Genomic DNA, 23,677 nt, shown 5'->3' with positions numbered 1-23,677 from the left:
TTGAAAGTGCTCAGAGAAAGAGTATGAAATGGTATTTTTCAAATGAACATAATGTTACCAGGAGCAGACTGGCAAAAGTTTTGGTGATGAGAATTCCAGATTTTGGAACAGATAAGGACATCAGTGATCATCTTCTCTGAGACTGTTTTAAGACTGTTGTCAGACTCTTTGGAAGCAAATGCAAACAGAAAGCCAGCAGATTTTGTAATTATACCTTGTAAAGCTGTTTTCTGCTTCTAGACACCCTAATAAGCATACCCTGTTCAATTTAATGGGGTATTAAATGGGGTATTTTATTTGTACTTTTCCATCACTTCTGCAAAAAAAACCTTCAAATATCATTATTAGATCTTTGTGAGTGACCTCTTCTGCTTGTTTCCACAGGTAGACCATGGCGGGGGGTGGGGTTTCGTTTTTTCTTTTAATTTTTATTGGAGCATAGGTGATTTACAACGTTAGTTTCTGCTGTACAGCAAAGTGAATCAGTTATACATATACATATATCCACTTTTTTTTTAGATTCTTTTCCCATATAGGCCATTACAAGAGCATTGAGTAGAGTTCCCTGTGCTATACAATAGGTCCTTATTAGTTACCTATTTTATATATAGTAGTATGCATATGTCAACCCCAATCTCCCAATTTATCCCTCCCCCCTTTCCACCCTGGTAACCATAAGATTGTTTTTTTACATCTGTGATTCTATTTCTGTTTTGTAAATAAGTTCATTTGTACCATTTTTTAAGGTTCTACATATAAGCAATATCATATGATATTTCTCTTTCTGTGTCTGACTTATTTCACTGAGTTTGACAATCTCCAGGTCCATCCATGTTGCTGCAAATGGCATTATTTCGTTCTTTTTTATGGGTGAGAAATATTTCATTGTATATATGTACCATATCTTCTTTATCCATTCATCTCTCGATGGACATTTAGGTTGCTTCCATGTCCTGGCTATTGTAAATACATAGTGCTGCAGTGAACATTGGGATGCATGTATCTTTTTGAATTATGGTTTTCTCCGAATATATGCCCAGGAGTGGGATTGCTGGATCATACAGTAGCTCTATTTTTAGTTTCTTAAGGAACCTCCATACTGTTCTCCATAGTGGCTGTACCAATTTACATTCCCACCAACACTGTAAAAGGGTTCTCTTTTCTCCACACCTTTTCCAGCATTTATTTTTTGTAGATTTTTTGATGATGGCCATTCTGACTAGTGTGAGGTGATACTTCGTTGTACTTTTGATTTGCATTTCTCTAATAATTAGTGATGTTGAGCATCTTTTCACGTGCCTTTTGGCCATCTGTATGCCGACAGACTAGTTTTATAGATAAGACATTGAAGCCTGCAATAGCCAAGTGGCAAAGAAACTCAGCAAAAACTCAGCAGCTATTCTCTCATTCCATTTCTTTTTATTAAACCAACAATTTGAACAGACCATCAGCCCTTATTTCAACTCCTTTAGGTTAGCGTTTTTTTAACTTACAAAATTAGAACTGTTTCCTATGTTAAAATGAAACATTGGGAGGTGACTTCAGATATTAATTAGGTAAATCAGAAGAGGGAACATGGAAAAGTATTGTTGCCTGTGTTCCTGTAAATTATCTATTAGTAAATTTTGGTGATCTCTAACACATGCACAAAATACAGACCAAAACTACGTTGTTTCCTTAGTGGACTTAGAGCTTAGGGGGAAGAAACATTTACAAGAAACCTCAGAATTGTCCATGGCATCAGATTTTCTATCTCCTAGGTCACTGTAACTGGCTTATGAGTGCATGACCACTACTACCCTTTGTAGTTCCAAAATTCTGAAATTCTCATTCTGAAAACTGTATCATAAGGCAAAAGTGATGCGGCAGCTCACATGCTGGGAAAGTTGGTGCAGGGCGCAGGAAGAAGGAGGTTTGTGCTGTTTTGACTTTGTTGGAGTCAAGCCTCAACTGTGACTGTGGCCCCTCCTGCTCCCACCAGCTCTCCTTCAGCTTCTCCTGGTTCAGGAGAAAGAGGGTGTATGTTATCGTGCTCAGCTGCTGAGAGAGAAAGAAAGCAACAATAATGGCAGATGGATGCTGCAGCCGTGTGGCTGACAGGGTCTTGGTGCTCCAGCTGGGTGTCAGGCCTGAGCCTCTAAGGTGGGAGAGCCGAGTTCAGGACACTGGTCCACTAGAGACCTCCTGGCCCCACGTAATATCAATTGGCGAGAGCTCTCCCAGAGATCTCAATGTCAACGCTAAGACCCAGCTCCACTTAACAACCAGCAAACTCCAGTGCTGGACACCCCATTCCAAACAACTAGCAAGACAGGAACACAACCGCACCCATTAGCAGAGAGGCTGCCTAAAATCATACTAAGTTCATAGGCAGCCCAAAACACACCACCAGGCACAGTCCGGCCCACCAGAAAGACAAGATCCAGCCTCATCCACCAGAACACAGGCACCACACCCCTCCAACAGGAAGCCTACAAAACCCACTGAACCAACCTTACCCACCTGGGGCAGACACCAAAATCAACGGGAACTACGAACCTGCAGCCTGCAAAAAGGAGACCCCAAACACAGTAAGATAAGCAAAATGAGAAAACAGAGAAATACGCAGAAGATGAAGGAGCAAGGGAAAAACCCACCAGACCAAACAAATGAAGAGGAAATAGGCAGTCTACCTGAAAAAGAATTCAGAGTAATGATAGTAAAGATGATCCAAAATCCTGGAAACAGAATGGAGAAAATACAAGAAACGTTTAACAAGGACCTAGAAGAACTAAAGAGCAAACAAACAATGATGAACAGCACAATAAATGAAATTAAAAATTCTCTAGAAGGATTCAATAGCAGAATAACTGAGGAAGAAGAACAGATAAGTGACCTGGAAGATAAAATAGTGGAAATGACTACCACAGAGCAGAATAAAGAAAAAAGAATGAAAAGAATTGAGGACAATCTCAGAGACCTCTGGGACAACATTAAACACACCAACATTTGAATTATAGGGGTCCCAGAAGAAGAAGAGAAAAAGAAAGGGACTGAGAAAATATTTGAAGAGATTATAGTTCAAAAAACTTCCCTAATAAGGGAAAGGAAATAATCAAGTCCAGGAAACGCAGAGAGTCCCATACAAGATAAATACAAGGAGAAACATGCCAAGACACATATTAATCAAGCTATCAAAAATTAAGGGAAAATTAAGGGAAAAGCAACAAATAATATACAAGGGAATCCCCATAAGATTAACAGCTGATCTTTCAGCAAAAACTCTGCAAGCCAGAAGGAAGTGGCAGGACATATTCGAAGTGATGAAAGGGTTAGGGTTAGGGTTAGGGTTACTCTACCAAGATTACTCTACCCAACAAGGATGTCATTCAGATTCAATGGAGAAATTAGAACCTTTACAGACAAGCAAAAGCTAAGAGAATTCAGCACCACCAAAACAGCTTTACAAAAAAATGTTACAGGAACTTCTCTAAGCAGGAAACACAAGAGAAGGAAAAGACTTATAAAAACAAACCCAAAACAATTAAGAAAATGGTAATAGGAACATACATATGGATAATTACCTCAAATGTAAATGGATTAAACACTCAATCAAAAGACACAGAATGGCTGAATGGATACAAAAAAAAGACACATATATATGCTGTCTACAAAAAACCCACTTCAGACCAAGGGACACATACAGACTGAAAGTGAAGGGATGGAAAAAGATATTCCATGCAAATGGAAATCAAAAGAAAGCTGGAGAAGCAATTCTCATATCAGACAAAATACTTTAAAGTAACGGCTATCACAAGACACAAAGAAGGACACTACATAATGATCAAGGGATCAATCCAAGAAGAAGATAGGGCAATTGTAAATATTTATGTGCCCAACATAACAGCACCTCAATACAATAAGGCAAATGCTAACAGCCATAAAAGGGGAAATCGACAGTAACACAATCATGGTAGAGGACTTCAACAGCCCACTTTCACCAATGGACAGATCATCCAAAATGAAAGTAAATAAGGAAACACAAGCTTTAAATGATACATTAAACAAGATGGACTTAATTGATATTTATAGGACATTCCATCCAAACACAACAGAATACACTTTCCTCTCAAGTGCTCATGAAACATTCTCCAGGAGAGATCATATTTGGGTCACAAATCAAGCCTTGGTAAATTTAAGAAAATTGAAATCATATCAAGTATCTTTTCCGATCACAATGCTATGAGACTAGATATCAATTACAAGAAAAAAAACAAACACATAGAAGCTAAACAATATGCTACTAAATAACCAAGAGATCACTGAAGAAATCAAAGAGGAAATCAGAAAATACCTAGAAACAAATGACAATGAAAACACGATGACCCAAAACCTATGGGATGCAGCAAAAGCAGTTCTAAGAGGGAAGTTTATAGCAATACAATCCTACCTCAAGAAACATCTCAAATGAACAACCTAACCTTACATCTAATGCATTTAGATAAAAAAGAACCAAAAAAACCCCAAAATTAGCAGAAGGAAAGAAATCATAAAGATCGGATCAGAAGTAAATTAAAAATCGTATGAGGAAACAATAACAAAGATCAGTAAAACTAATAGCTGTTTCTTTGAGAAGATAAACAAAGCTGATAAACCATTAGCCAGACTCATCAAGAAAAAAAGGGAGAAGACTCAAATCAACAGAATTAGAAATGAAAAAGGAGAAGTAACAACTGATACTGCAGAAATACAAAGGATCATGAGAGATTACTACAAGAAGCTCTATGCCAATAAAATGGACAACCTGGAAGAAATGGACAATTTGTTAGAAAAGCACAACCTTCCGAAACTGAACTAGGAAGAAATAGAAAATGTAAAGAGACGAATCACAAGCACTGAAATTGAAACTGTGATTAAAAATCTTCCAACTGGGCTTCCCTGGTGGTGAAGTGGTTAAGAGTCCACCTGCCGATGCAGGGGACACGGGTTCATGCCCCGGTCTGGGAAGACCCCACATGCCGTGGAGTGGCTAGGCCCGTGAGCCATGGCTGCTGAGCCTGCACGTCTGGAGCCTATTCTCCACAACGGGAGAGGCCACAACAGTGAGAGGCCCGTGTACCGCAAAAAAAAAAAAAAAAATCTTCCAACTAACAAAAGCCCAGGGCTAGGTGGGTTCACAGGCGAATTCTATCAAACATTTAGAGAAGAGCTAACACCTATCCTTCTCAAACTCTTCCAAAATATAGCAGAGGGAGGAACACTTCCAATCTCATTCTACGAAGCCACCATCACCCTGATACCAAAACCAAAGATGTCACAAAAAAAGAAAGCTACAGGCCAATATCACTGATGAACATACATGCAAAAATCCTCCACAAAATACTAGCAAACAGAATCCAACAGCACATTAATCCAAACAATCATACACCATGATCAAGTGGGGTTTATCCCAGGAATGCAGGGATTCTTCGGTACACGCAAATCAATGTGATACGCCATATTAACAAATTGAAGGATAAAAACCATATGATCATCTCAATAGATGCAGAAAAAGCTTTTGACAAAATTCAGCACTCATTTATGATTAAAAAAAACTCTCCAGAAAGTAGGCATAGAGGGAACCGACCTCAACATAATAAAGGCCATATATGACCAACCCACAGCCAACATCATTCTCAATGGTGAAAAAGTGAAACCATTTCCACTAAGATCAGCAACAAGACAAGGTTGCGTACTCACCATCATTATTCAACATAGGTTTAGAAGTTTTAGCCACAGCCATCAGAGAAGAAAAAGAAATAAAAGGGATACAAATTGGAAAAGAAGAAGTAAAACTGTCACTGTTTGCAGATGACATGATACCATACACAGAGAATCCTAAAGATGCTACCAGAAAACTACCAGAGCTAGTCAATGAATTTGGTAAAGTAACAGGACACAAAATTAATGCACAGAAATCTCTTGCATTCCTATACACTAATGATGAAAAATCTGAAAGAGAAATTAAGGAAACACTCTCATTTACCACTGCAACAAAAAGAATAAAATACCTAGGAATAAACCTACCTAAGGATACAAAAGACCTGTATGCAGAAAACTATAAGACACTGATGAAAGAAATTAAAGATGATACAAAAAGATGGAGAGATATACCACGTTCTTGGATTGGAAGAGTCAACATTGTGAAAATGACTCTACTACCCAAAGCAATCTACAGATTCAATACAATCCCTGTCAAACTACCAATGGCATTTTTCACAGAACTAGAACAAAAGATTTCACAATTTGTATGGAAACACAAAAGACTCTGAATAGCCAAAGCAATACTGAAAAAGAAAAACGGAGCTGGAGGAGTCAGACTCCCTGACCTCAGATTATACTACAAAGCTACAGTAACCAAGACAGTATGGGACTGGCACAAAAACAAATATAGATCAATGGAACAGGATAGAAAGCCCAGAGATAAACCCATGCACATATGGTCACCTTATCATTGATAAAGGAGGCAAGAATATACAATGGAGAAAAGACAGCATCTTCAATACATAGTGCTGGGAAAATGGGACAGCTACATGTAACAGAATGAAATTAGAACACTCCCTAACACCATACACAAAAATAAACTCAAAATGGATTAAAGACCTAAATGTAAGGCCAGACACTATCAAACTGTTAGAGGAAAACATAGGCAGAACAGTCTATGATGTAAATCACAGTAAGATCCTTTTTGACCCACCTCCTAGAGAAAAGGAAATAAAAACAAAAATAAACAAATAGGACTTAATGAAACTTAAAAGCTTTTGCACAATAAAGGAAACCATAAACAAGACAAAAAGACAACCCTCAGAATGGGAGAAAATATTTGCAAATGAAGCAACTGACAAAGGATTAATCTCCAAAATATACAAGCAGCTCATGCAGCTCAATATCAAAAAAAACAAACAACCCAATCCAAAAATGGGCAGAAGACCTAAATAGACATTTCTCCAAAGAAGATATACAGATTGCCAACAAACACATGAAAGGATGCTCAACATCACTAATCATTAGAGAAATGCACATCAAAACTACAATGAGGTATCCCCTCACACCAGTCAGAATGGCCATCATCAAAAAATCTACAAAGAATAAATCCTGGAGAGGGTGTGGAGAAAAGGGAACCCTCTTGCACTGTTGGTGGGAATTTAAATTGCTACAGCCACTATGGAGGTTCCTTAAAAAACTAAATAGAACTACCATATGACCCAGAAATCCCACTACTGGGCATATACCCTGAGAAAACCATAATTCAAAAAGAGTCATGTACCACAATGTTCATTGCAGCTCTATTTACAATAGCCAGGACATGGAAGCAACCTAAGTGTCCATCGACAGATGAATGGATAAAGAAGATGTGGTACACATATACAATGGAATATTACTCAGCCATAAAAAGAAATGAAATTGAGTTGTTTGTAGTGAGGTGGATGGACCTACAATCTGTCATACAGAGTGAAGTAAGTCAGAAAGAGAAAAGCAAATACCATATGCTAGCACATATATATGGAACCTAAAAAAAAAGTAAAAAATGGTTCTGAAGAACCTAGGGGAGGACAGGAATAAAGATGCAGACACAGAGAATGAACTTGAGGACATGGGGAGCAGGAAGGGTAAGCTGGGACAAAGTGAGAGAGTGGCATGGACACATATACACTACCAAATGTAAAATAGATAGCTAGTGGGAAGCAGCTGCATAGCACAGGGAGATCAGCTCAGTGCTTTGTGACCCCCTAGAGGGGTGGGATAGGAAGGGTGGGAGGGAGACACAAGAGGGAGGGGATATGGAGATATATGTATACATAGAGCTGATTCACTTTGCCATACAGCAGAAACTAACACACCATTGTAAAGCAATTATACTCCAATAAAGATGTTAAAAAAAAAAAACAAACTGTATCGGTGTGCCTCCAGTAATATTAGGGTTATTTTAAGTTATCATTTCATGCCCTTTCTCTGAGCACCTTAAGATGCAGGATTGAGCACTGATTTCATACATTATCAGATGTAATTCACCAAGGAAAAGGGATATAAAGAGAAACTGTCTGGTCCCCAACTGGTTTGTGGAACCATAACCATGCAGAGGATCACTTCAGAGTAAATTACTGGAATGGAGATGTTTGAGTCCTTGCAATGCATTTCTTCAAAATTGGTACCATGTGTCCCATCCTCAAACTGTGTCAAGTACGGTGAGTGTGATCCCTCTGTGGTCATGGAACGTTGCTATTATGGAACCCTCTTATCGATGCTCTGGATGAATAGGGGCAACACCGGCCAGGGAAGCTAACAGGTAAAGGAGGAAGGTACAAAGGTGAGTAGGTTATGCTAGGCTTTCTCTCACTGAGAGCATCTGTCAAGTCCCCAGCATTCCTCACCACGTGGAATCTCTAGCAGTTTCACCACCATCAGTGTCGTTGTTCAGCCTGGATGTAAATGATACTTGGGGCTGGAGAATCAAGTGAATAAGTCATCAGTACGTGTGTGGCACAAGGGACGTGGACCAGGATGCAGGAGCAATAAAAACCTTGACAGGCTAAGAAGAGCACAGGCAGAATGCTCAAATCTAGTTAAGAAGGTGGAAGGAAAGATGTGAGCAGAGGGACTTCCCTGGTGGTCCCGTGGGTAAGACTCCACGCTCCCAGTGCAGGGGGCCTGGGTTTGATCCCTGGGCAGGGAACTAGATCCCGCATGCCGCAACTAAGACCAGGCACAGCCAAAATAAATAAATAAATAATAAAAACAAATCAATAAATATTAAAAAAAAAAAAAAAAAAAAAGACGTGAGCAGAGGCAGGACCCAGCACTAGGGCACAGGCTCTGAAAACACCCATGTTTCCAGCCAGGGGAAGCACCAGAACCACCACCCCACCCTGAGTTCACCCGCACCTCCTGGTGGGGTAGGGAAGTGTGGCCTAGAGTTTCTGCATGTGGGTCAGGACGAGACTCAGGATCCTTCCAACCAACACAGTTAAAACCAGGAGCACATGAACCAGTTCAACTGAGGCGATGCTCACTTCTCTCTAAAACCAGATAGGCCTGCTTTGATGAATAACATTTTAGATCCAAGAATATTTTTCTTTCTCTTTTCTTTGACAGCAGGTGTGTCAAAGCGGCAGGGCTGGGTCTCTCCTTGGTTTTTTTGGGAGTCTCCAGAGGCAGAGGTCCCCAGCACATAGGCTATAGTAGAGCTGCTTCTTCCCACGTGGGGAGGCAGGGGTGGGTCGCACACATGGAGCGTGCAGTCCTGCTGGGAAGGTCTCATTTTTCGTCGAAGTTCCCTTGCAACAGTGGGGAATTCAGTGAGGCCCAACAGCAACTGAAAATTGGATTTAAGACCGAAGGCAGCTCCAATACATCGGGACAATTAGCATTCATGTCACTGACTACAGTTACTTTCATAAAATGTGAGTTACTTTCATAAAATGCATCATGGCCTTACATGACTGTGATTACTAGAGCAATGATGGGCTCTTTCTTGGTAGAGCACAGAGCCTAGGGCTAAAGACGCAGTGACACTAATTAGATCTGTGGATCACTTAGTCCCCTGGGACTCAATTTTCTCATCTGTAAAATCAGGAATTAGGTGATGTCTATCCTTCTTGCACTCCAGCAGTCCATGGTTGTTTGCAAGCTCACCTCTCAGTGAGGTGAGCCCAGTTCTGTGGAGAAACGTGTGGGCAGACTTGGCTTTTTGTAGGGTTTACTTTTAGCCATTTTTTGCCGTGAAAGGTCCAACCCAATTTAAGGTAACTCCTTTCCACCTTGTTGGTTCCTGGTCCACCTCAATTCTATTCTAGGGTTTCTGGGTTGGTACAAGCCAAACACCCACCAAGTGTCTGTAACTGGACTTGCACCTAACCTGGGAGGCCTGAGAATGTGCCAATTTTTAAGATGCCATGTTCGAGTGCTGTAAACCATCAAATCTCCCCTGGGGTGATTTCAATTATTGCATGGATCCTTTCAGAAGTACTCCCCCCAGTATTATATTGGTAATTACTGCTCTATTTCACCCAGTAGTTTTCACGTTAGAGCTCATTTCTTTTATGTTCCGTTCCAGATTAAAACATCGGTTATTTGGGCAACCCCAAATGTTTCCTTCTCGATCCCGTTATGGGTAATAATACTAGCAATACTTCTTGGATTACTGGTTCTGGCCATTTTAACCTTGGCTTTATGGAAGGTAAGTTTATTTGCTTTCTTTTCCTTTTTCAGTAGAGAGGCCACGGAGAGGATTTAAAAGGATATACCTAGGATTTTAAAAGACAAGGCTAGAGGCATGATTTGGGAATTTCCAACATAGGGACATGAAGGGAAAATGGTCTTGTTTCCTTTGGCAAACTTAGTATGCTTGTGGAAGTGACATTTAAGAAGATTGAGGGTGTTTATTGCTGCTTTTATCTTGTAATTTCTTGTAAATAAATGTAAAGAGAGTTGGACTTTATTAACTAAGACCTGTGATCTTCTTTCCAATATGCTTGGAGTGATCATGTTATGATGAAGACTTCTTTTTCTTATTTAATTAATCGAGGTCTTAAGCTTTTTGTTGACACAATCCTATCAGCAATACTTTGAGAGTTTTCTTTATAAGCACTACACGGATGCAATTAATATAGTAATTAATTATTACATGGGCTTTCAATGACACCACATAGATCATGCATGTTCTAATATTCTCAGACTTGCTTTTTTCATCTTGCCAACTAGTCCATCCCATTAAGAAGCCTTAACTTACTCTTTCATGTGTTTTGCTGACGTTTCTACTAAAAGTCTACAATGTGAGTTAATTTCTGGTCCCCAAACCACAGTACTGCCAAGTTTCACAGAGCTTTCCATTCCAAAATAGAAACAATGTCACAGTGACATGACTGTGAAAGTAATTAATCCAGTCACATCTTAGTTAATCGCTATTGTTGGCATTCTCCAAAATCATAGTGTATTTTTATTTTGAAACATGAGGCATGCTTAATAAACTGAGAAAACCTTGCCTTTTGAGTTAAATAATGGCTTTCCTGATCATTATCAGCTGTTTTGTGCCATCCTGAGCCCACAAGGGTCTATTGCACAGTCTACCTTTACAAATAGACTTTCATGTTAGTCTGTTATTTATAGAAACTTTATGTCCATAAATGATGCAACGATACATAGCAATTGATAGAATATTGCACTAGTCCTACAAAGGAAAGATGACTCAATGGTTATAAGTCAAACCAACAAATTGGGCTTCCAACCTAAGAAACAAGAATTAAGGTTCTAGGTTCCTAGGAAAAGTTATATTCTCCTAGACCAAGTACTCCTTTGAAATTCAGGAGAATGAAAATTCTATAATCACCTCTTCCCCGAGTTGCTGATTGATGTTCGGAGTCACGAAGATGTTCTGGGATTGAAATAAAGGACCCATATACTGTATGGGTCCTCCATATACTGTATACAGTATACAGTATATTCCTCCATACACTGTATGTTCCACCAAGTGCAGAGAGATAGACAAGCGTCTCCTCACTTCTTCCTTCAGTCCATCCCAAGGTAGCCCACAGTCCACTTCAGGATTCTGCCAGCCCTGGCTGGCAGTTCACATTGCTGCTGGCTCCAGAAAACATGTCAAAAGCAGAGAGGGACTCCTTGGGCCAGGTTGCTGTAACCCCAGAAAAATATACGAGGTCCATAAGCGGTTTATATAAAATGAACATTCTCCCACCACCATGGACATGGCAGGAAGGACACAGATGCTCTGCGTAGGCAATGAATTCCTCTCTGCAGGTAAAGAACACACTGCTATCACCTCGTAATTTGGAGAATTGAGCAGATTATATTCTCAGAGCACCAAGTTCCTTAGACAACAAATAAAGGGAAAACTCTTAGAATGAGGACTTTCACAAATTCTCAGGATGACCTGACTTGCTAGCCTGTTTCTCTCTTTGTAGTGCGGATTCTTTGACCGAGCAAGACCCCCCCAGGATGATATGAATGACAGGGAACAGCTGACCAATGAGAAAACCCCTGAGGCGTGAAAAGGAAAACCAAAGACCAAACGAACTCCGACACTGGTCCAGTTCAAAGAAAAGAAGGATCAGGAAGGTTCAACCAAGGTTTTCCTCTACCTGCCAGTGTCCTAAGAATTGGAAAGGCCATGGTATCACCTTGTCTACACTGTGCTTTAGAAAAGCTGCCTCGGATCCCAGTGACCCTTTTCCGGAAGGAAGCATCCTTGACGCTGCAGAAACAATGGACAATCGCGGAAGATGTCTTTGGCTTGAGTCCTTCCGTATTTGGCAGACACTTTGAAATGGGTATGGGAACATGAGGTTGCTTTCCAGATAAATCCAACTGAAGTCTCAAAGATGCAATGTCTGAATTAGGATAGACTTTAGAAGGTGAACTAGGACCAAACCTTCCGACACTACTGTATCCAACGGAATATTTGACACCTCCCTCTGGAAAAGAAACATTTCTAATGACGTTACTGCTCAGGGAGACCAACCTATGCTGTTGGGACTGTGAAAGTACTTTGGAAACGGCAAAGATCATCTTTGTAAGTGAGGATAACGATTTATTTATTTATTTTCCATGGCTCTAGGCTGATACTCTAGAGGATTTGGAAATTAAGATTTGGTTCGCTGGTTTTCAAAATCACTCACTAGATTTCCTTCCGAGATATCCAGTTTGTGTATAATATATCATTTAGCAGAACTTAGTCAGGATTTAGACAGCGTTAAAGAAAAGCAAACTGGTATTCGAAGACCGTTTCACTCAACACCTTGCTGCCTTCTACCTGAAATTACTTTTATTCACACTTCCAGGGCCTCACATCTGCTTAATTTAGCTTTGCAAAAAGTTGCATTTGTATTTCCTTTTACAAAAAAAAAAATAATAATAATCTTTCCATTGACTTAATTAGCAATATACAAATTTCCAGGGACTCTTGACCCTAGGTGGTGCTTAAAAGTAATGGTAAAATTTCTAGAATCCATTAATAAAAAAGCAATTTAATAATTTGGGTAAACATATTATTTTTAATATCTACAAGAGGCAATGCCAACATTTAGCTTGGTATTAAACATCTATTTTTTTCTACTACACCTCAAACTTATATTCACAGAAAAGACATGTTAAACATAAATAGGAGGAAACGTAAAGTTAGGCAGATGTGAGATGAACCTAGAAAACATGTTCCTAGGGATTTTATTTAGAATTGCCTATTCCCACTTTACTATTCATTTTTACTGCTAATCTTTATAGTACATGACTTTGGAAAATAATTTTTACTTATGCTATTTTCCCACTGTCTTTAATTTAACCATCACAGAAACTTCATGTTTAAAACTCTTGTAAATAATCCATAATCATGTGTAACAGTATCATTTTTCAAGTAAAATTGACCAGCCAAATTTATATAGTCTGCCCAAGTTTGTATCCTTTTTATGATAATGAAAAACTATTATGAAGAGATGCTGAACAAATTTTATAGTTATGTGCAATATTTTATAGACCTATGTATCAAAAGCATGTTTACACTGGCATTAGTTATTTTTAAAATTAATATCCTGAATATTAAGTATGATAGAACCAGCAGACCCAAATCCTTAAGTTTATGAAGCAGTTGGAAAATTTATATCCCTATTTCAATAATCACACTTGATTTGAAAGATGAGCCAGACTCACAGACACTAAATTTTCGGTCATGACTTAACCTGGAGAGGAGCCATTTGGTTACAGCTGCACAACTTCTTTGGAAACCAAACGAAAGGCACATGGACGAACACACTGAACAGTTTGTATTCTGTCCGCTTGTGAGTTAAATTCTGTCACAGTAGTGGTTTCAAGCTGTCAGGAACCCAAGTCTGGCTCCCAGTGTGTGTGGCTCACTGGGTGAGAACTGCACATGTTTCAAAGAGTTGGAGGGTCCCACACCAGCCTCAGGGGGTCTTAGGTGTTAGTTGTCTGGGTGGAATTGGTCGTACAGGGAGGTGGTCGTTTCTGTAAGATGATTGGAGGGATGTCTCTCCAATCATATCACAGAGATGGGTCTCTCTTCCCCCAAATAAAGCCCTAAATCTTCTCGTCATGCCTGACTTCTGGCCAAGAGAGAATAAAAGATCCCTGAGAAAACACACCTATTGCCTTTTAAGCTAACCTGTGCGAAGGAACTCTTAGGTCTGGGACCCTATGAGCCAGGGCGTACAGACACCTGGAGGAGACTCGAGGTGCCAGGGGCAAGGCTGGATCCAGAACAGAGCAGGTATGAGGACTTCAGAGGCAAGCTCCAGGCTCACATCTCAGCCAAGAGTGGTCCCCGTCTAGAAGGACAGGCGCTGCCACCTGCAGGCAGTTCACAGACGGCCATCAACGTACACTGAGGTCAGGTGCGTTCTTGAGCATCCCCTCGCATGGAGAATATCCTACCAGTGCACTGAGTGAATCTGCTTCTCATCATGTAAAGCCAATCACTTTCATCATTCATAATGTGCCGTGCTTCTCTTAGAATCTATCTATATTTTAGATATGCCTTTTGAAATACTTGCAGCTAGCTTTCAAGAATGGGAAAAAAAAATGGGCAAATCAAGTTTTATAAACTTGAAGATTTTTATACACTAAGTAAACAACATGGACCAGTCGCCACTGAAGCCCCACTCTTTGAACTCAACTCTTGCTTTATTTAAATACACGTGTAGATATCTGTGAAGATTTTCATGTACCTATTTACCTTGTCACTAATAAAATTAAAAATTAAAGACATGATGACATATTTGTGGTTTGTTTCACAAGCAACATAAAGCTTTCCCACAATGGCAGACATCAAAGGTTTCTGTCTTTATGCCTTCATTCATTCATTCATTCATTTATTTTTGGCTGCGTTGGGTCTTCGTTGCTGTGTGGGCTTTCTCTAGTTGAGGCGAGCAGGAGCTGCTCCCCGTTGCGGTGCACAGGCTTCTCATGGCGGTGGCCTCTTCTGTGGCAGAGTATGGGCTCCAGGGGCACAGGCTTCAGTAGTTGTGGCACATGGGCTCAGTAGTTGTGGCACACAGGCTCAGAAGTTGTGACTCGTGGGCTCTAGGGTGCAGGCTCAGTAGTTGTGGTGCACGGGCTCAGTAGTTGCTCCGCGGCATGTGGGATCTTCCCGGACCAGAGCTCAAATCCATGTCCCCTGCATTGGGAGGTGGACTCCTAACAAATGTGCCACCAGGGAAGTCCCACGCCTTGATTCTTTACTACAAAAACATTTAACATTGGAAGAGATTTGAAAGAGCGAGAACACGACACTTCTTTGGGATGATGAACATGTTCTAAACTTAGATTGTGGTGATGTTTGCATGAATAAACTAAGAAGGACTGGATTGTATGCTTTAAATCGGTGAATTTTATGGTATGTGAATTAAATCGCAATACATATGTTTAAAAAGGTGTGAGTCATTTCTAATACCTACACTTTCATACAACTGATTTCTTTTCTCTACATTGCTGTCAAATTTTGTCCATATAAAAATCTTTGCTTTTTTATGAAGGCTTCTTCGAGTCTTCGGCCAACTTAAAGGCTCCTCCTGTTCTCCAATGGCACTTCGTGAATGACTACACTTTTCCATTTGTTCTCATGACTGTTTTCCAGCTGGGCCGACCCTCTGTGTGAGCAGGAATATCTTTCACCTTTGTGTTTCCTACACCTAGCACCAACATCTGTTATATAGTCAGTGCTCAAAAACCATTCTAAAGTGAATGAATGAATATATATATGTGCATAGTAGTAATCATGGGAAATATGTACTCCTGTAACCTGCTCCCATTATAAAGCTTGGAGATACACACATTTTTTATCCTATTTAGAGTGTTCACACAGTGTTGTTATAATAGTTACCCAATGTTTGATCCAATTAGCAGATCATCATTTGTTTAACCAACCCTCCTATTGGAAATATTTGTTCACAGATTCATATATTAAGAATAGCATGAAATTGAATACTTTCATACATGAGGCTTCTTTTTGGTTATTTCAATGAGTGAACTTCAAAAGAGTGAGTGGTTTGATTAAAGTATATGAAGAATTTTGTAGTTCTTGATAATATATGTTAAGAGGACTAGATCAATTTGCATTAACCTAAAATACCATTTCCTTCATAATTCTGTCAGCATTTTAAAATATTTTGGTAATTGTTTTCAAATATTACTTTCTTTCAATTTGTATTTCACTGGAATTTGGTACATTTAATGTACACATTTGAGTTCTAATATTTATCAACCATTTAATACAGAGCAATTTATTGCTCATAAAGGTATTTAAATAGTTGCCACTTCTCTGGTGTTCATGAATTACAGTGAAAAGAACCCAGTGCCTGGATGCTTTTCTTATAGCCAAAAGCAAGCAGGAGGATGAATCCTTCACTTCATACTGTATATTCACTCACACTTTAAAGCCTAGACATATCTAAAAACTCAGGGTGGTCCAGAGGTGCCTATGTATCCCAGATGAAAAAACGTAAAAGGAAATAAGATTCAGGAATATTGGTGCTGAAAATCAATGTGCCATCCCAGTACAAACCAGCTGAGCGGGGCAAGACTTCCCCGCGGCACACCCAGAATAATCCATGATGGGCTAGCCCCACCAGTCAGAGCCTGCGCGCGCTCATAGTGGGGGACGTGAAAGAAGTCTTGTCGTGTCTTGAGAGTAGCAAAGTGCTTTCTAGTTGTATGTATGCAACAAGAGCTCAGCCTTCTCCCCAGATTCTGTTGATACCTTTGTCACTTCCAGCCATTTTACATGCAGACACTGAACAGCATCAAAACTTTCTAAAGGTTGAGTTGAGATCTGGGTGCCTAGAGTGGGCAAAATAAGATAAGGATCCCTCCTTGGAGAATTCTGAGAAAAGGCAGAATTCCCTCCAGAGCTGCACACTTCCTCTGTGAAAGGTGACCATCTCACAGGTTACCTTTATAAGACACAGCACCCTGGTGACCTCAGGAAGAACCAAAACATGAACACCTTTGGTTGCTATCCATGAATGCCAACACAGTACCTCCCTAGGGCCTAATGTTCTTTTCCGCACATACAGCAGATTTTCTCCTTCAGAATTGTGATCACATTAAAAGTTGACTTCTGGCCTTCTAAGCTTGCATCCTTCCACGCTGTCCTCTCCCTTCTCGCCACCCACCACCTGATCTGGAGGAGCTGGCTCAGTCTGTTGCTGCCAAACAACATGTGGAAACGGTACGTGGGACCAGGCATCCCGAGCACCAGGCCTGGGCCTCCTCTTGCCTCACCTGGGCCCACCCACTGGGTGCGGGGCAGCAGAGGAGCTCTCCCTTCATTTTTGAGCCATGTGGCTGACAGGGTCTTGGTGCTCTAGCCAGGTGTCAGGCCTGAGCCTCTGAGGTGGGAGAGCCAAGTTCAGGACATTGGTCCACCAGAGACCGCCCAGCCCCATGTAATATCAATCAGCGAGAGCTCTCCCAGAGACCTCCATCTCAACAGTAAGACCCAGTTCCACCCAACAGCCAGTAAGCTCAAGGGCTGGAGGCCCCATGCCAAACAACTAGCAAGACAGAAACACAACCGCACCCATTAGCAGAGAGGCTGCCTAAAATCATACTGAGTTCACAGACACCCAAAAACACACCACTGGACATGGTCCTGCCCACCAGAAAGACAAGATCCAGCCCCACCCACCAGAACACAGGCACTAGTCCCCTCCACCAGGAACCTACACAAGCCGTGGAACCAACCTCACTCACTGGGGGCAGACACCAAAAACGACGGGAACTACAAACCCGAAGGCTGCGAAAAGGAGACCCAAACACAGTAAGTTAAGCAAAGTGAGAAGACAGAGAAACACACAGCAGATGAAGGAGCAAGGGAAAAACCCACCAGACCTAACAAACGAAGAGGAAATAGGCAGTCTACCTGAAAAAGAATTCAGAGTAATGATAGTAAAGATGATCCAAAATCTTGGAAATAGAATGGAGAAAATGCAAGAAACGTTTAACAAGGACCTAGAAGAACTAAAGAGCAAACAAACAATGATGAACAGCACAATAAATGAAATTAAAAATTCTCTAGAAGGAATCAATAGCAGAATACCTGAGGCAAAAAAATGGATAAGTGAGCTGGAAGATAAAGTAGTGGAAATAACTACCACAGAGCAGAATAAAGAAAAAAAATAAAAGAACTGAGGACAGTCTCAGAGGCCTCTGGGACAAGCCTAAACGCACTAACATTCGAATTATAGGGGTCCCAGAAGAAGAAGAGAAAAAGAAAGGGACTGAGAAAATATTTGAAGAGATTATACTCGAAAACTTCCCTAACATGGGAAAGGAAATAGTCAATTAAGTCCAGGAAGCACAGAGAGTCCCATACAGGATAAATCCAAGGAGAAAAACGCCAAGATACATATTAAACGAACTATCAAAGATTAAATACAAAGAAAAAATATTGAAAGCAGCAAGGGAAAAGCAACAAATAACATACAAGGGAATCCCCATAAGGTTAACAGCTGATCTTTCAGCAGAAACTCTGCAAGCCAGAAGGCAGTGGCAGGACATATTTAAAGTGATGAAAGGGAAGAACCTACAACCAAGATTACTCTACCCAGCAAGGATCTCATTCAGATTCGACGGAGAAATTAAAACCTTTACTGACAAGCAAAAGCTAAGAGAATTCAGCACTACCAAACCAGCTTTAAAACAAATGCTAAAGGAACTTCTCTAGGCAGGAAACACAAGATAAGGAAAAGACCTACAATAACAAACCCAAAACAATTAAGAAAATGGTAATAGGAACATACATATTGATAATTACCTTAAATGTAAGTGGATTAAATGCTCCAACCAAAAGACATAGACTGGCTGAATGGATACAAAAACAAGACCTGTATATCTGCTGTCTACAAGAGACCCACTTCAGACCTAGGGACACATACAGACTGAAAGTGAGGGGATGGAAAAAGATATTCCATGCAAATGGAAACCAAAAGAAAGCTGGAATAACAATTCTCATATCAGACAAAATAGACTTTAAAATAAAGGCTCACAAGAGACAAAGAAGGACACTACATAATGCTCAAGGGATCATTCCAGGAAAAAGATATAGCAATTAGCAATATAGCAATATAGCAAGAAGAAGATATAGCAGCCCAACATAAGAGCACCTCAATACAATAAGGCAAATGCTAACAGCCATAAAAGGGGAAATCGACAGTAACACAATCATGGTAGGGGACTTCAACAGCCCACTTTCACCAATGGACAGATCAACCAAAATGAAAATAAATAAAGAAACACAAGCTTGAACTGATACATTAAACCAGATGGATTTAATTGATATTTATAGGACATTCCATCCAAAAACAACAGAATACACTTTCTTCTCAAGTGCTGATGGAACATTCTCCAGGAAAGATCATATTTGGGTCAGAAATCAAGCCTCGGTAAATTTAAGAATACTGAAATTATATCAAGTACCTTTTCCGATCACAATGCCAAGAGACTAACTATCAATTACGGAAAAAAACTGTAAAAAATACAAACACATGGAGGCTAAACAATACACTACTAAATAACCAAGAGATCACTGAAGAAATCAAAAAAAAACCTAGAAACAAATGACAATGAAAACATGGTGACACAAAACCTATGGGATGCAGCAAAAGCAGTTCTAAGAGGAAAGTTTTTAGAAATACAATCCTACCTCAAGAAACAAGAAACATCTCAAATAAACAACCTAACCTTACACCTAAAGCAATTAGAGAAAGAAGAACGAAAAACCCCCAAAGTTAGCAGAAGGAAAGAAATCATAAAGATCGGATCAGAAGTAAATGAAAAATAAATGAAGGAAACAATAGCAAAGATCAATACAACAAACAGCTGTTTCTTTGAGAAGATAAACAAAATTGATAAACCATTAGCCAGACTCATCAAGAAAAGAAGGGAGAAGACTCAAATCAACAGAATTAGAAATGAAAAAGGAGAAGTAGCAACTGACACTGCAGAAATGCAAACAATCATGAGAGATTACTACAGGCAACTCTATGCCAATAAAATGGACAACCTGGAAGAAATGGACAGTTTCTTAGAAAAGCACAACCTTCAGAGACTGAACCAGAAAGAAATAGAAAATATAAACAGACCAATCACAAGCACAGAAATTGAGACTATGATTAAAAATCTTCCAACAAACAAAAGCCCAGGACCAGATGGCTTCACAGGAGAATTCTATCAAACATTTAGAGAAGAGCTAACACCTATCCTTCTCCAACTCTTCCAAAATATAGCAGAGGGAGAAACACTCCCAAACTCATTCTACGAGGCCACCATCACCCTGATACTAAAACCAGACAAAGATGTCACAAAGAAAGAAAACTATAGGCCAATATCACTGATGAACATAGATGCAAAAATCCTCCACAAAATACTAGCAAACAGAATCCAATAGCACATTAATCCAAAAAATCGTACACCACAATCCAGTGGGGCTTATCCCAGGAATGCAAGGATTCTTCAATATACAGAAATCAATCAATGTGATACACCATATTAACAAACTGAAGGATAAAAACCATATGATCATCTCAATAGATGCACAAAAACTTTCAACAAAATTCAACATGCATTTATGCTAAAAAAAAAAACTCTCCAGAAAGTAGGCATAGAGGGAACCGACCTCAACATAGTAAAGGCATAGACGACAAACCCACAGCCAACATCGTTCTCAATGGTGAAAAAGTGCAACCATTTCCTCTAAGATCAAGAACAAGACAAGGTTGCCAACCCTCACCACTATTATTCAACATAGCGTTGGAAGTTTTAGCCATGGCAATAAGAGAAGAAAAAGAAATAAAAGGAATCCTACTCAGAAAAGAAGTAAAACTGTCACTGTTTGCAGATGACATGATATTATACACAGAGAATCCTAAAGAGTCTACCAGAAAACAACTAGAGCTAATCAATGAATTTGGTAAAGTAGCAGGACACAAAATTAATGCACAGAAAGCTCTTGCATTCCTATACACTAATGATGAAAAATCTGAAAGAGAAATTAAGGAAACGCTCCCATTTACCAATGCAACAAAAAGAATAAAATACCTAGGAATAAACCTACTTAAGGAGACAAAAGATCTGTATGCAGAAAACTATAAGACACTGATGAAAGTAATTAAAGACGATACAAACAGATGGAGAGATATACCATGTTCTTGGATTGGAAGAATCAACAATGTGAAAATGACTCTACTACCCAAAGCAATCTACAGATTCAATGCAATCCCTATCAAACTACCAATGGCATTTTTCACAGAACTAGAACAAAAAATTTCACAATTTGTATGGAAACACAAAAGACCCCAAATAGCCAAAGCAATCTGGAGAAAGAAAAACGGAGCTGGAGGAATCAGGCTCCCTGACTTCAGACTATACTACAAAGCTACAGTCATCAAGACAGTATGGTACTGGCACAAAAACAGAAATATAGATCAATGGAACAGGATAGAAAGCCCAGAGATAAACCCATGCACATATGGTCACCTTATCATTGATAAAGGAGGCATGAATATACAATGGAGAAAAGATAGCCTCTTCAATAAGTGGTGCTGGGAAAACTGGACAGCTACATGTAAAAGAATGAAATCAGAACACTCCCTAACACCATACACAAAAATAAACTCAAAATGGATTAAAGACCTAAATGTAAGGCCAGACACTATCAAACTGTTAGAGGAAAACACAGGCAGACATGCTATGACATAAATCACAGCAAGATCCCTTCTGACCCACCTCCTAGAGAAATGGAGATAAAAACAAAAATAAACAAATGGGACCTAATGAAACTTCAAAGCTTTTGCACAGCAAAAGAAACCATAAACAAAACAAAAAGACAACCCTCAGAATGGGAGAAAATATTTGCAAATGAAGCAACTGACAAAAGATTAATGTCCAAAATATAGCAGCTCATGCAGCTCAGTATCAAAAAAACAAACAACCCAATCCAAAAATGGGCAGAAGACCTAAATAGACATTTCTCCAAAGAAGATATACAGATTGCCAACAAACACATGAAAGGATGCTCAACATTACTAATCATTAGAGAAATGCAAATCAAAACTACAATGAGGTATCACCTCACAGCAGTCAGAATGGCCATCATCAAAAAATCTACAAACAATAAATGCTGGAGAGGGTGTGGAGCAAAGAGAACCCTCTTGCACTGTTGGTGGGAATGTAAATTGATACAACCACTATGGAGAACAATATGGAGATTCCTTAAAAAGCTAAAAATAGAACTACCATATGACCCAGCAATCCCACTACTGGGCTTATACACTGAGAAAAACATAATTCAAAAAGAGACATGTACCACAATGTTCACTGCAGCTCTATTGACAATAGCCAGGACTAGGAAGCAACCTAGGTGTCCATCGACAGACGAATGGATAAAGAAGATGTGGCACATACATACAATGGAATCTCACTCAGCCATAAAAAGAAATTGAGTTATTTGTAGTGAGGTGGATGTACCTAGAGTGTGTCATACAGAGCGAAGTAAGTCAGAAAGAGAAAAACAAATACCATATGTTAACACGTATATATGGAATCTTAAAAAAAAAAAATGGTTCTGAAGAACCTAGGGGCAGAACAGGAATAAAGACGCAGACGTAGGGAATGGACTTGAGGATAAGGGGAGGGTGAAGGGTAAGCTGGGACAAAGTGAGAGAGTAGCATGGACATATATACACTACCAAATGTAAAATAGATAGCTAGTGCGAAGCAGCCACGTAGCACAGGGAGATCAGCTTGGTGCTTTGTATCCACCTAGAGGGGTGGGATAGGGAGGGTGGGAGGGAGACACAAGAAGGAGGGGATATATGTATATAGAGAGCTGATTCACTTTGTTACACAGCAGAAAGTAACACATCATTGTAAAGCAATTATACCCCAATAGAGATGTTAAAAAAATTTTTAAATAAAAGGTTGATTCCTTTGCATGCAGCATTTTAAAGCACTGAAATTTTAAACTCATTTTAGATCTAAGTAAAATCCAAAGAACGCCCCCCCCCCAGTGACGCTTAAGTCACCTGCTAGTTCAGAACAGCCAGAGTACATATGGTACCACGCTGCTTGCCACATTACACTCTCCCCCACCTTGACCGCAAAACCATCTGCCTGACACACTGTCTTTTGGAATTGTTTATAAGTTCTCTGTTATTTAGGGTCGTTGACCAAAATCCATATGGAAACGTAGCCTGAGACTAGCACCTCTTGACAATAAAATGTCTTGACTTTAACTTCTATACGTGCCATGATATGACATAGTAGGGATGTTCTTAATGTATCTGTGCTATTGCTCATTTTGATTGTGCACTGTTTCGTAGGAAAAACAAAATCAGAAGATTGTCCTGCTGTCCAACTTTTAGGTTGGCATTTTTTTATGCAGTAACAATGGACCGCCCTGGTTTTTAATTTTGAGATTTCAACTTTCAGTCACTGAATCGACTTTAGTGTATGAGCAAATTGAACAATTTTTATTTCCATGAAAATTTTTAATTTTTGAAAACTCCATGTATCTCCTCTATATTAGTTTCCTAGGGCTTCCATCACAAAGTACCACAAACTGAGTGGCTTAAAACAACAGAAATTTGTTGTCACAGAGTTCTCCAGGCCAGAAGTCCAAGCCAAGGCGTCAGCAGGG

At 39.7% G+C, this 23,677-nt stretch overlaps 1 protein-coding gene across 2 annotated transcripts in view; it reads left to right on the top strand.

Moving 5' to 3' along the window:
• Positions 1–12,023, top strand: part of ITGA8 (integrin subunit alpha 8) — a gene marked incomplete at both ends in the record, with an annotated part of 178,244 nt that extends 166,221 nt beyond the window's left edge. For both annotated transcript variants that reach the window (XM_082648292.1, XM_082648291.1), the window contains 2 exons: positions 10,073–10,195; positions 11,937–12,023. In XM_082648292.1, coding sequence (XP_082504418.1) covers positions 10,073–10,195; positions 11,937–12,023 — 210 coding nt within the window. The remainder of the gene's footprint in view (positions 1–10,072; positions 10,196–11,936) is intronic.
• Between the last annotated feature and the right edge of the window lie 11,654 nt (positions 12,024–23,677).

Source organism: Grampus griseus, assembly GCF_964374135.1.
Source record: "Grampus griseus genome assembly, chromosome: 2".
NCBI classification, from domain to species: domain Eukaryota; kingdom Metazoa; phylum Chordata; class Mammalia; order Artiodactyla; family Delphinidae; genus Grampus; species Grampus griseus.
Note: the sequence above shows the minus strand (reverse complement) of the source record. Positions and strands in the feature narration are given on the sequence as shown.